General features: G+C 48.4%; 1 protein-coding gene across 3 annotated transcripts in view; it reads right to left on the minus strand.

The window, feature by feature from the left end:
* atf7ip2 (activating transcription factor 7 interacting protein 2) overlaps positions 1–6,920 on the minus strand; it is a 17,961-nt gene extending 11,041 nt beyond the window's left edge. For 2 of the 3 annotated variants that reach the window (XR_006081997.1, XM_042314563.1), the window contains exons 1-4: positions 6,768–6,918; positions 6,104–6,208; positions 3,690–3,768; positions 395–526 (exon numbers count right to left, since the gene is read on the minus strand). Coding sequence is in view for 2 of the 3 variants with exons in the window: in XM_042314563.1 (XP_042170497.1) it covers positions 395–526; positions 3,690–3,768; positions 6,104–6,208; positions 6,768–6,883 (432 nt within the window). In the remaining variant the exon portion in view is untranslated. Of the gene's footprint in view, positions 1–394; positions 527–3,689; positions 3,769–6,103; positions 6,209–6,767 lie in introns of all 3 variants that reach the window. The other variant, XM_042314564.1, reaches the window with a different exon arrangement.
* Between the last annotated feature and the right edge of the window lie 5,673 nt (positions 6,921–12,593).

The raw sequence follows: 12,593 nt of genomic DNA on the forward strand, positions 1-12,593 counted from the left end.
TCTGGACCCCCTCCCTACCTCCAGTCTGGACCCCCCCCTCCTCCCTACCTCCAGTCTGGAACCCCCCCCTCCTCCCTACCTCCAGTCTGGAACCCCCTCCTCCTCCCTACCTCCAGTCTGGAACCCCCTCACTACCTCCAGTCTGGAACCCCCTCTCCTCACTACCTCCAGTCTGGAACCCCCTGCCTCCCTACCTCCAGTCTGGACCCCCCTACCCCCTACCTCCAGTCTGGACCCCCTCCCTACCTCCAGTCTGGACCCCCTCCTCCTCCCTACCTCCAGTCTGGACCCCCCCCCCTCCTCCCTACCTCCAGTCAGGACCCCCTCCTCACTACCTCCAGTCTGGACCCCCCCCTCTCACTACCTCCAGTCTGGACCCCCTCCTCCTCCCTACCTCCAGTCTGCGTATGACCAGGTCGTATTTAGGTTCACATTCCAGTAGCTGAACTCTCTCTAGTAGCGACTCCATCTTGGATTCAGACTGTTTCATGGCACTATGCACTTCCTGCTGGAGCAGACCCTGGACCTGTGGAGAACACACACCTGGTTACTACACACACCTGGTTACTACACACACCTGGTTACGACACACACCTGGTTACGACACACACACCAGACCCTGGACCTGTGGAGAACACACACCTGGTTACTACACACACCTGGTTACTACACACACCAGACCCTGGACCTGTGGAGAACACACACCTGGTTACTACACACACCTGGTTACTACACACACACCAGACCCTGGACCTGTGGAGAACACACACCTGGTTACTACACACACCTGGTTACGACACACACCTGGTTACGACACACACACCAGACCCTGGACCTGTGGAGAACACACACCTGGTTACTACACACACCTGGTTACGACACACACCTGGTTACGACACACACACCAGACCCTGGACCTGTGGAGAACACACACCTGGTTACTACACACACCTGGTTACTACACACACACCAGACCCTGGACCTGTGGAGAACACACACCTGGTTACTACACACACCTGGTTACGACACACACCTGGTTACGACACACACCTGGTTACGACACACACCAGACCCTGGACCTGTGGAGAACACACACCTGGTTACTACACACACCTGGTTACGACACACACCTGGTTACGACACACACACCAGACCCTGGACCTGTGGAGAACACACAACTGGTTACTACACACACCTGGTTACGACACACACCTGGTTACTACACACACCAGACCCTGGACCTGTGGAGAACACACACCTGGTTACTACACACACCTGGTTTACGACACACACCTGGTTACGACACACACACCAGACCCTGGACCTGTGGAGAACACACACCTGGTTACTACACACACCTGGTTACGACACACCAGACCCTGGACCTGTGGAGAACACACACCTGGTTACTACACACACCTGGTTACGACACACACCTGGTTACGACACACCAGACCCTGGACCTGTGGAGAACACACACCTGGTTACTACACACACCTGGTTACTACACACACCTGGTTACGACACACACACCAGACCCTGGACCTGTGGAGAACACACAACTGGTTACTACACACACCTGGTTACGACACACACCTGGTTACTACACACACCAGACCCTGGACCTGTGGAGAACACACACCTGGTTACTACACACACCTGGTTACGACACACACCTGGTTACGACACACACACCAGACCCTGGACCTGTGGAGAACACACAACTGGTTACTACACACACCTGGTTACGACACACCAGACCCTGGACCTGTGGAGAACACACACCTGGTTACTACACACACCTGGTTACGACACACACACCAGACCCTGGACCTGTGGAGAACACACACCTGGTTACTACACACACCTGGTTACTACACACACCTGGTTACTACACACACACCAGACCCTGGACCTGGGGATGACACACACCTGGTTACTACCCACACCCCTAGTTACTACACACACACACACCTGTACCAGGGCACACCAGACCCTGTACCAGAACACAAGACCAGACCCTGTACCAGAACAGACCAGACCCTGTACCAGAACACACCAGACCAGACCCTGTACCAGAACACACCAGACCAGACCCTGTACCAGAACACACCAGACCAGACCCTGTACCAGAACACACCAGACCAGACCCTGTACCAGAACACAGACCAGACCAGACCCTGTACCAGGACACACCAGACCAGACCCTGTACCAGGACACACCAGACCAGACCCTGTACCAGGACACACCAGACCAGACCCTGTACCAGGACACACCAGACCAGACCCTGTACCAGGACACACCAGACCAGACCCTGTACCAGGACACACCAGACCAGACCCTGTACCAGGACACACCAGACCAGACCCTGTACCAGGACACACCAGACCAGACCCTGTACCAGGACACACCAGACCAGACCCTGTACCAGGACACACCAGACCAGACCCTGTACCAGGACACACCAGACCAGACCCTGTACCAGGACACACCAGACCAGACCCTGTACCAGGACACACCAGACCAGACCCTGTACCAGGACACACCAGACCAGACCCTGTACCAGGACACACCAGACCAGACCCTGTACCAGGACACACCAGACCAGACCCTGTACCAGGACACACCAGACCAGACCCTGTACCAGGACACACCAGACCAGACCCTGTACCAGAACACAGAACACACCAGACCAGACCCTGTACCAGAACACACCAGACCAGACCCTGTACCAGAACACACCAGACCAGACCCTGTACCAGAACACACCAGACCAGACCCTGTACCAGAACACACCAGACCAGACCCTGTACCAGAACACACCAGACCAGACCCTGTACCAGAACACACCAGACCAGACCCTGTACCAGAACACACCAGACCAGACCCTGTACCAGAACACACCAGACCAGACCCTGTACCAGAACACACCAGACCAGAACACACCAGACCAGAACACACCAGACCAGACACTGTACCAGAACACACCAGACCAGACCCTGTACCAGAACACACCAGACCCTGTACCAGAACACACCAGTCCAGAACACACCAGACCAGAACACACCAGACCAGAACACACCAGACCAGAACACACCAGACCAGAACACACCAGACCAGAACACACCAGACCAGACACTGTACCAGAACACACCAGACCAGACCCTGTACCAGAACACACCAGACCCTGTACCAGAACACACCAGACCCTGTACCAGAACACACCAGACCCTGTACCAGAACACACCAGACCCTGTACCAGGACACACCACACCAGACCCTGAAACCAGGACACACCACACCAGACCCTGAAACCAGGACACACCACACCAGACCCTGAAACCAGGACACACCACACCAGACCCTGAAACCAGGACACACCAGACCCTGTACCAGGACACACCAGACCAGACCCTGTACCAGAACACAACACACCAGACCCTGTACCAGAACACAACACACCAGACCCTGTACCAGAACACAACACACCAGACCCTGTACCAGAACACAACACACCAGACCAGACCCTGTACCAGAACACAACACACCAGACCCTGTACCAGAACACACCAGACCCTGTACAGACACAACACAAGGCTGTGTTCAGCAGGACACAACGTACCAAAATCATTCCACAAAAGAAAGCCAATTAAGAGTCATGCCAATTGAATATGACCAGACTGCTTACCTCACACTTGGAGAACATCTTGGTTGGCTGGTCAGAGTCAGGTGACCCAGCTTCATGCTCTCTGGTCCTCTTCCTCATCCTGGTAAGAATGAAGACAGAATGGTTCATACGACACTAAACCAACAGTTAGTTACAGTTCTGGATGGTTAATTACTATATATGTAACTATATGAAAACATGGCCGTCTCATGGTAGGATGGAACCCATATCTCCTGAATGAAAACATGGCCGTCTCATGGTAGGATGGGGGATGGGAACCCATATCTCCTGAATTAAAACATGGCCGTCTCATGGTAGGATGGAACCCATATCTCCTGAATGAAAACATGGCTGTCTCATGGTAGGATGGGGGATGGAACCCATATGTCCTGAATGAAAACATGGCTGTCTCATGGTAGGATGGGGGATGGAACCCATATGTCCTGAATGAAAACATGGCCGTCTCATGGTAGGATAGGGGTGGGAACCCATATCTCCTGAATGAAAACATGGCTGTCTCATGGTAGGATGGCAACCCATATCTCCTGAATGAAAACATGGCTGTCTCATGGTAGGATGGGAACCCATATCTCCTGAATGAAAACATGGCTGTCTCATGGTAGGATGGGAACCCATATCTCCTGAATGAAAACATGGCTGTCTCATGGTAGGATGGGAACCCATATCTCCTGAATGAAAACATGGCCGTCTCATGGTAGGATGGGGGATGGGAACCCATATCTCCTGAATGAAAACATGGCTGTCTCATGGTAGGATGGAACCCATATCTCCTGAATGAAAACATGGCCGTCTCATGGTAGGATGGGAACCCATATCTCCTGAATGAAAACATGGCCGTCTCATGGTAGGATGGGGGATGGGAACCCATATCTCCTGAATGAAAACATGGCTGTCTCATGGTAGGATGGAACCCATATCTCCTGAATGAAAACATGGCTGTCTCATGGTAGGATGGGGGATGGAACCCATATGTCCTGAATGAAAACATGGCTGTCTCATGGTAGGATGGGGGATGGAACCCATATGTCCTGAATGAAAACATGGCCGTCTCATGGTAGGATGGGAACCCATATCTCCTGAATGAAAACATGGCTGTCTCATGGTAGGATGGGGGATGGAACCCATATGTCCTGAAGGAAAACATGGCTGTCTCATGGTAGGATGGGAACCCATATCTCCTGAATGGCCGTCTCATGGTAGGGTGGGAACCCATATCTCCTGAATGAAAACATGTCTGTCTCATGGTAGGATGGGAACCCATATCTCCTGAATGAAAACATGGCCGTCTCATGGTAGGATGGGAACCCATATCTCCTAAATGAAAACATGGCCGTCTCATGGTAGGATGGGAACCCATATCTCCTAAATGAAAACATGGCTGTCTCATGGTAGGATGGGAACCCATATCTCCTGAATGGCCGTCTCATGGTAGGGTGGGAACCCATATCTCCTGAATGAAAACATGTCTGTCTCATGGTAGGATGGGAACCCATATCTCCTGAATGAAAACATGGCCGTCTCATGGTAGGATGGGAACCCATATCTCCTAAATGAAAACATGGCTGTCTCATGGTAGGATGGGAACCCATATCTCCTGAATGGCCGTCTCATGGTAGGGTGGGAACCCATATCTCCTGAATGAAAACATGGCCGTTTCATGGTAGGATGGGAACCCATATCTCCTGAATGGCCGTCTCATGGTAGGGTGGGAACCCATATCTCCTGAATGAAAACATGTCTGTCTCACTTTCTGACCACTTCTCTCGCTCATATATATCTGTAAAGTTTTGTTCAAATCAAAAGGGGTCAGAAAGTGACTCAAATCAAATGAACAACCCCTACATGTTGTCCAAGGCCAACCACCAAAACAAGGTGTCTGAAAAGGCCTTCTGTGACACAGGAAACAAAACTGTAAAGTGGCAACGTCATTAAGTACATATTTTCATGAATATTAACATTCAAAACGTGTAATATTATAAATGTTTAAAAATATATAACATTTCTAAATCATAGAGCATGTGCAGGCCAAGTCAAGTTCTTCCACACCGGTCTCGAAAAAAACATGTTTGTTTTTTTGTATGTACCTGGCTTTGTGCACGGGAGGGGGCATAAAAACATTTGTTATTTTTTGGTATGGGGTTTGAGGCTGGGTTTCTGTACAGCACTTTGAAGACATCTGCTGATGTAAAAAAGGGGCATTTATAAAAACATCTGATTGATTGTCACGCTGAAAACAGGATAGGGACTAACCCCAAACTGTTGCCACAAAGTTGGAAGGACGGAATCATCTAGAATGTCAATGTATGCTATTAAGATTTCTCCTTCAGTGGAACTAAAGGAGCCCGAACCATGAAAAAACAACCCCAGACCATTATTCCTCATCCACCAAACTTTACAGTTGGCACTATACAAACCCAGATTTGTCTGTCAGACTGCCAGATGGAGAAGCGTGATTTATTTCTCCGGAGGACATGCTTCCACTGCTCCAGAGTCCAACGGCGACGAACAATAAGGCAACTCTGGCAAGACAGAGACATTTAAAAGAAACCCGAAACCTTTCCACGTTTTAAAAATGTTTATGTTCCTAAACATGATCTAAAGCTATGTTGTTGACATTTTGCAGTTTCGTTTCTAGTGGCCCTTGGACTAATAACTATCAATTGTATTTCCTAGTTGGCAAGCTAATAACATTTGCAAATTGGACTCGAACCAGTCACACTCGAAGTACCGTTACCTATCGCTCCACAAATACCGTGGCCCTTACCGTGCACGGTGGATACAACTATTTTAAGATCTCTGAAGAGACATTTCACACTGGTTACACCAACACAATTCTGGTTTAAGATACAACAGCAAAAATATGCACATTTGCACAAAAATCCACCCTCGGTCTATAGCTCACTAACATTTCCTTGCAATCGGGATGCAGGAACAAACAAAAAAATAACGTTGTAGTTAGATAACGTTAAATTCCTAACGTTAATAAGCTACGGCACTAAAGCATGTTACCAATCGCTCCAACATTTCCAATGAATTAAGAGAAACAACAATTCCAGATTAGAAAACGTGAAAACTAACCTGGTTTCGATCTTGTTCTTTTTTAAAAAATGAAGCAGAAGATTTTTAAGGTTTTCAATGTTTTTTACTCTGCGAAAGGAAGGGGTTTCCTTCTTGTAAAGTAGCTCCGTTAGCATCTGCCGAATCGGAGGGAAAAAAGGAGAGCACCAATTCCTGGGTTACCGGAAACTAAACTCCATCCGTAAATCTCGAAGAATATCGCGAGAACTCTTCAAACATCTGGCGTGACTTGGTTGGGTTTGGGACCATTCATTCATTTCTCTGTGCTCGATGTAAAAGTCACATAGATTTATTTACATGACAAAATATATTCATTTGACAATATATTAACATTCCTCAATGATACACGTAGTAATAAACAGATTAGGAATATTTTTTGGTGTGATATTAGCCACATTACACTAGATTTTTTGTGGTCGAATATCTATGGGGATATACAATGAGGGAAAGCATGGAAAATGGCTAAAACATATTGTATCTGTAACAAGGTAAAGGAAGTTTAATTAAAAATGTGACATGGAATTTGTCCTGTAAAACATGTTTTGGAAAGATTCAAGCTGAATATAATTGTGATAATTAATGTGTTTTTTATTTATAGTATAATTTTGGGGGGGATCGACGTACAAAACTTTGTTACGAAGAAAACAGGACAGGTTGTACAATTTTAATGGTTTTGATATAATTATTTATTTCCCAAAATTATAACATTGAGGAACATGCGGTATATTTAATTCAACTGCCAATTTAACTTGTGCCCCCAGACATTGACTCTGTACTGGTACCCCCTGTATATAGCCTCCACAATGACTCTGTACCGTAACACCCTGTATATAGCCTCCACATTCACTCTGTACCGTAACACCCTGTATATAGCCTCCACATTGACTCTGTACCGTAATACCCTGTATATAGCCTCCAAATTGACTCTGTACCGTAACACCCTGTATATAGCCTCCACATTGACTCTATACCGGTACCCCCTGTATATAGTCTCCACATTGACTCTGTACCGGTACCCCCTGTATATAGCCTCCACATTGACTCTGTACCGTAATACCCTGTATATAGCCTCCACATTGACTCTGTACCGTAATAACCTGTATATAGCCTCCACATTGACTCTGTACCGTAACACCCTGTATATAGCCTCCACATTGACTCTACCGTAATAACCTGTATATAGCCTCCACATTGACTCTGTACCGTAACACCCTGTATATAGCCTCCACATTGACTCTGTACCGTAACAACCTGTATATAGCCTCCACATTGACTCTGTACCGGTACCCCCTGTATATAGTCTCCACATTGACTCTGTACCGTAACACCCTGTATATAGCCTCCACATTGACTCTGACGTAACAACCTGTATATAGCCTCCACATTGACTCTGTACCAGTACCCCTGTATATAGCCTCCACATTGACTCTGTACCGTAATACCCTGTATATAGCCTCCACATTGACTCTGTACCGTAACACCCTGTATATAGCCTCCACATTGACTCTGTACCGTAACACCCTGTATATAGCCTCCACATTGACTCTATACCGGTACCCCCTGTATATAGTCTCCACATTGACTCTGTACCGGTACCCCCTGTATATAGCCTCCACATTGACTCTGTACCGTAATACCCTGTATATAGCCTCCACATTGACTCTGTACCGTAATAACCTGTATATAGCCTCCACATTGACTCTGTACCGTAACACCCTGTATATAGCCTCCACATTGACTCTGTACCGTAATAACCTGTATATAACCTCCACATTGACTCTGTACCGTAACACCCTGTATATAGCCTCCACACTGACTCTGTACCGTAACACCCTGTATATAGCCTCCACATTGACACTCTACCGGTACCCCCTGTATAAAGCCTCCACATTGACTCTGTACCGTAACACCATGTATATAGCCTCCACATTGACTCTGTACCGTAACACCATGTATATAGGCTCCACATTGACTCTGTACCAGTACCCCCTGTATATAGCCTCCACATTGACTCTGTACCAGTACCCCCTGTATATAGCCTCCACATTGACTCTGTACCGTAACACCCTGTATATAGCCTCCACATTGACTCTGTACCGTAACACCTGACAATGTAAATAGTTTCTATTCCTCTTTAGTTTGTTGTTATTTGTTTGTAAAAAAAAAAAATAATAATAAAAAGGGAGAAAATAAATAAAAAATATATTAAAAAAGACAGTAACACCAAAAGGGCTCGTTTGAGGGGGTCAGGCTGAAGAGACCGACTCTAGACCAAAGGGCTCGTTTGAGGGGGTCAGGCTGAAGAGACCGACTCTAGACCAAAGGGCTCGTTTGAGGGGGTCAGGCTGAAGAGACCGACTCTAGACCAAAGTGGTCGTTGAGGGGGTAAGGCTGAAGAGACCGACTCTAGACCAAAGGGCTCATTTGAGGGGGTAAGGCTGAAGAGACCGACTACAGACCGATGGGGTCGTTTGAGGGGGTAAGGCTGAAGAGACCGACTCTAGACCAAAGTGGTCGTTGGAGGGGTAAGGCTGAAGAGACCGACTCTAGACCAAAGGGCTCATTTGAGGGGGTAAGGCTGAAGAGACCGACTACAGACCGATGGGGTCGTTTGAGGGGGTAAGGCTGAAGAGACCGACTCTAGACCAAAGTGGTCATTGGAGGGGTAAGGCTGAAGAGACCGACTCTAGACCAAAGGGCTCATTTGAGGGGGTAAGGCTGAAGAGACCGACTACAGACCGATGGGGTCGTTTGAGGGGGTAAGGCTGAAGAGACCGACTCTAGACCAAAGGGGTCGTTTGAGGGGGTCAGGCTGAAGAGACCGACTACAGACCGATGGGGTCGTTTGAGGGGGTAAGGCTGAAACAACCAAAGGGGTCGTTTGAGGGGGTAAGGCTGAAGAGACCGACTCTAAACCAAAGGGGTCGTTTGAGGGGGTAAGGCTGAAGCGACAGACTCTAGACCAAAGGGCTCGTTTGAGGGGGTAAGGCTGAAACACCCGACTCTAGACCATAGTCCAGGGGTAAAGTCGGGGGGAGGAGGAGACCGACTCTAGACCATAGTCGAGGGGTAAAGTCTGGGGGAGGAGGAGACCGACTCTAGACCAAAGTCCAGGGGTAAAGTCTGGGGGAGGAAGTGCATCTGCGGAAGCCGAAAGTCAGACGCTGATGTGGTTTTCCAACAGCAAGGCTCAATGCAAAATGGTGTTGCCATTGTTTACACAAGGTTTTATGTGTACTGTCAATAATCATATCTTCAACCCCCATATCACACACTCACAAACTGTAAATATGTGTGTGTGTGTACAATACACTATCAATTTGTGAGAGAGACTCAAATATCACATTCATTCGTAAATAACCAGTGTGCTCATGAATCATGGCATTGTTGGTCACTGTTTCAGTCATGTCTTTGGTAACCAGTCCACATGAGTCAAACAGAAATACTGTTGTGATTGGTTGATAATAGAGCTCCGCCCCCCATTCATGTCTTTGGTAACCAGTCCACATCAGTCAAACAGAAATACTGCTGTGATTGGTTGATAATAGAGCTCCACCCCCCCCCAGTGCAGGTAATGGCTGCAGGATGAAGTTGGTGAAGAGGAACTGCCAGAAACCTGCAGTTTAAACTTCCAGGACATTTGATCACATGGTTTCTGTGAAGTTCACGCAGTCGTTATGTATGTCCCGAGTGTCAGCGCCGTGTGTATAGGTGGCAGGGAAGTCAGGCGCAGGAGAGTCAAAATGGAAATGGAGTCTTTAAATGAATGTCCACGTAACACTAAAAGTACAGACATGAACAAACATGGGTACGAGGACCCGTCGCGCACCAACACAACAAATAAACAACACTGACAATAAAACCATCTCTGACAAAGACATGATGGGAAACAGAGGGTTAAATACACTACAGGCAATGAATGGGATTGAAAACAGGTGTGTGGGAAGACAACACAAAACCAATGGAAAATTAAACATGGATCGATGAGGGCTAGAAGACCGGAGACGTCGACCGCCGAGCACCGCCCGAACAAGGAGAGGCAACGACTTCGGGCAGAAGTCGTGACACCGAGTCTAATAATTTGTAATTCCCATAATGCAGCCAACAATGCGCTTATAAACCCAGGGTCGTTACAATACTATGGAAGGAGGTGACCAACGATGGTTGATGACTTGACAATAGTGATCCTCTCGGGACGTATCCAAAGATAGTATTAAGACAGGGCAGATATGCCACTTCTGCAATATAAAGATGTGTAACTGCTCTCGCTGAGTGATTGTCTGGAGGGATCTTTGAGGCGTATAGTTCGCCCTGCGGTGGAGTCCGGGGGTCCGACCTATTGCAGGGAAAAGGATCGGCATCTACCCAGACCTGAGGTGAGTGACGAACTAGCGAAACAGAGGGAGACCTACGACGAGGTGAGATCCCAGCTACGCTAACTGAGCTTGAGATGCGGCTTCAGGCAGCTCCTAAATGCAGGTGTTTCAGCCTATCTTGGTTTAGACAGTGCTTTAGGATTACATTTCTTTTAGTCTAGATGGGATGAGTTGCACCGCAGAGTGAAGGAAAGCAGCAAACAAGTCCATAATAAACCCCAGGAAGAGTAGCTGCTGCCTTGGCAGGAACTAACGGGGATCCATAATAAACCCCAGGAAGAGTAGCTGCTGCCTTGGCAGGAACTAACGGGGATCCATAATAAACCCCAGGAAGAGCAGCTGCTGCCTTGGCAGGAACTAATGGGGATACATAATAAACCCCAGGAAGAGTAGCTGCTGTCTCGGCAGGAACTAATGGGGATCCATAATAAACCCCAGGAAGAGTAGCTGCTGTCTCGGCAGGAACTAATGGGGATCCATAATAAACCCCAGGAAGAGTAGCTGCTGCCTTGGCAGGAACTAATTGGGATCCATAATAAACCCCAGGAAGAGTAGCTGCTGCCTTGGCAGGAACTAATGGGGATCCATAATAAACCCCAGGAAGAGTAGCTGCTGCCTTGGCAGGAACTAACGGGGATCCATAATAAACCCCAGGAAGAGTAGCTGCTGTCTTGGCAGGAACTAATGGGGATCCATAATAAACCCCAGGAAGAGTAGCTGCTGCCTTGGCAGGAACTAATGGGGATCCATAATAAACCCCAGGAAGAGTAGCTGCTGCCTTGGCAGGAACTAATGGGGGATCCATAATAAACCCCAGGAAGAGTAGCTGCTGTCTCGGCAGGAACTAATGGGGATCCATAATAAACCCCAGGAAGAGTAGCTGCTGCCTTGGCAGGATCTAATGGGGATCCATAATAAACCCCAGGAAGAGTAGCTGCTGCCTTGACAGGTACTAATGGGGATCCATAATAAACCCCAGGAAGAGTAGCTGCTGCCTTGGCAGGAACTAATGGGGATCCATAATAAACCCTAGGAAGATTAGCTGCTGCCTTGGCAGGAACTAATGGGAAGTATAGAGAGGGGGGTAGAGAGGGGGATACTGATGGTGGGAAGGGAATGCGGGTAGAGAGAGAGAAGGAGGGGGTAGAGAGAGGGGGATAGAGAGGTGGGAATGATGGGGATAGAGAGAGGGGGAGGGATGGATGGGGGATACTGATGGTGGGAAGGGAATGGGGGTAGAGAGAGATGGGGTGGGGGTACTGAGGGAAAGGGATGAGGGTAGAGAGAGGGGAAGGATGGAGAAAGTGGGGAAGAGGATGAGGGAGGGATAGGGGGGGGAGGGAGGGAGGGAGGGAGGGAGAAAGGAAGAGGGTGAGGGAGAGAGGGAGGGAGATGGTGAGTGAGGGATAGAGGGAGAAGAGGGAGGGAGATAGGAAGAGGGTGAGGGAGG

This window comes from Oncorhynchus tshawytscha, unplaced genomic scaffold, assembly GCF_018296145.1.
Source record: "Oncorhynchus tshawytscha isolate Ot180627B unplaced genomic scaffold, Otsh_v2.0 Un_contig_5806_pilon_pilon, whole genome shotgun sequence".
In the NCBI taxonomy this organism is placed as follows: domain Eukaryota; kingdom Metazoa; phylum Chordata; class Actinopteri; order Salmoniformes; family Salmonidae; genus Oncorhynchus; species Oncorhynchus tshawytscha.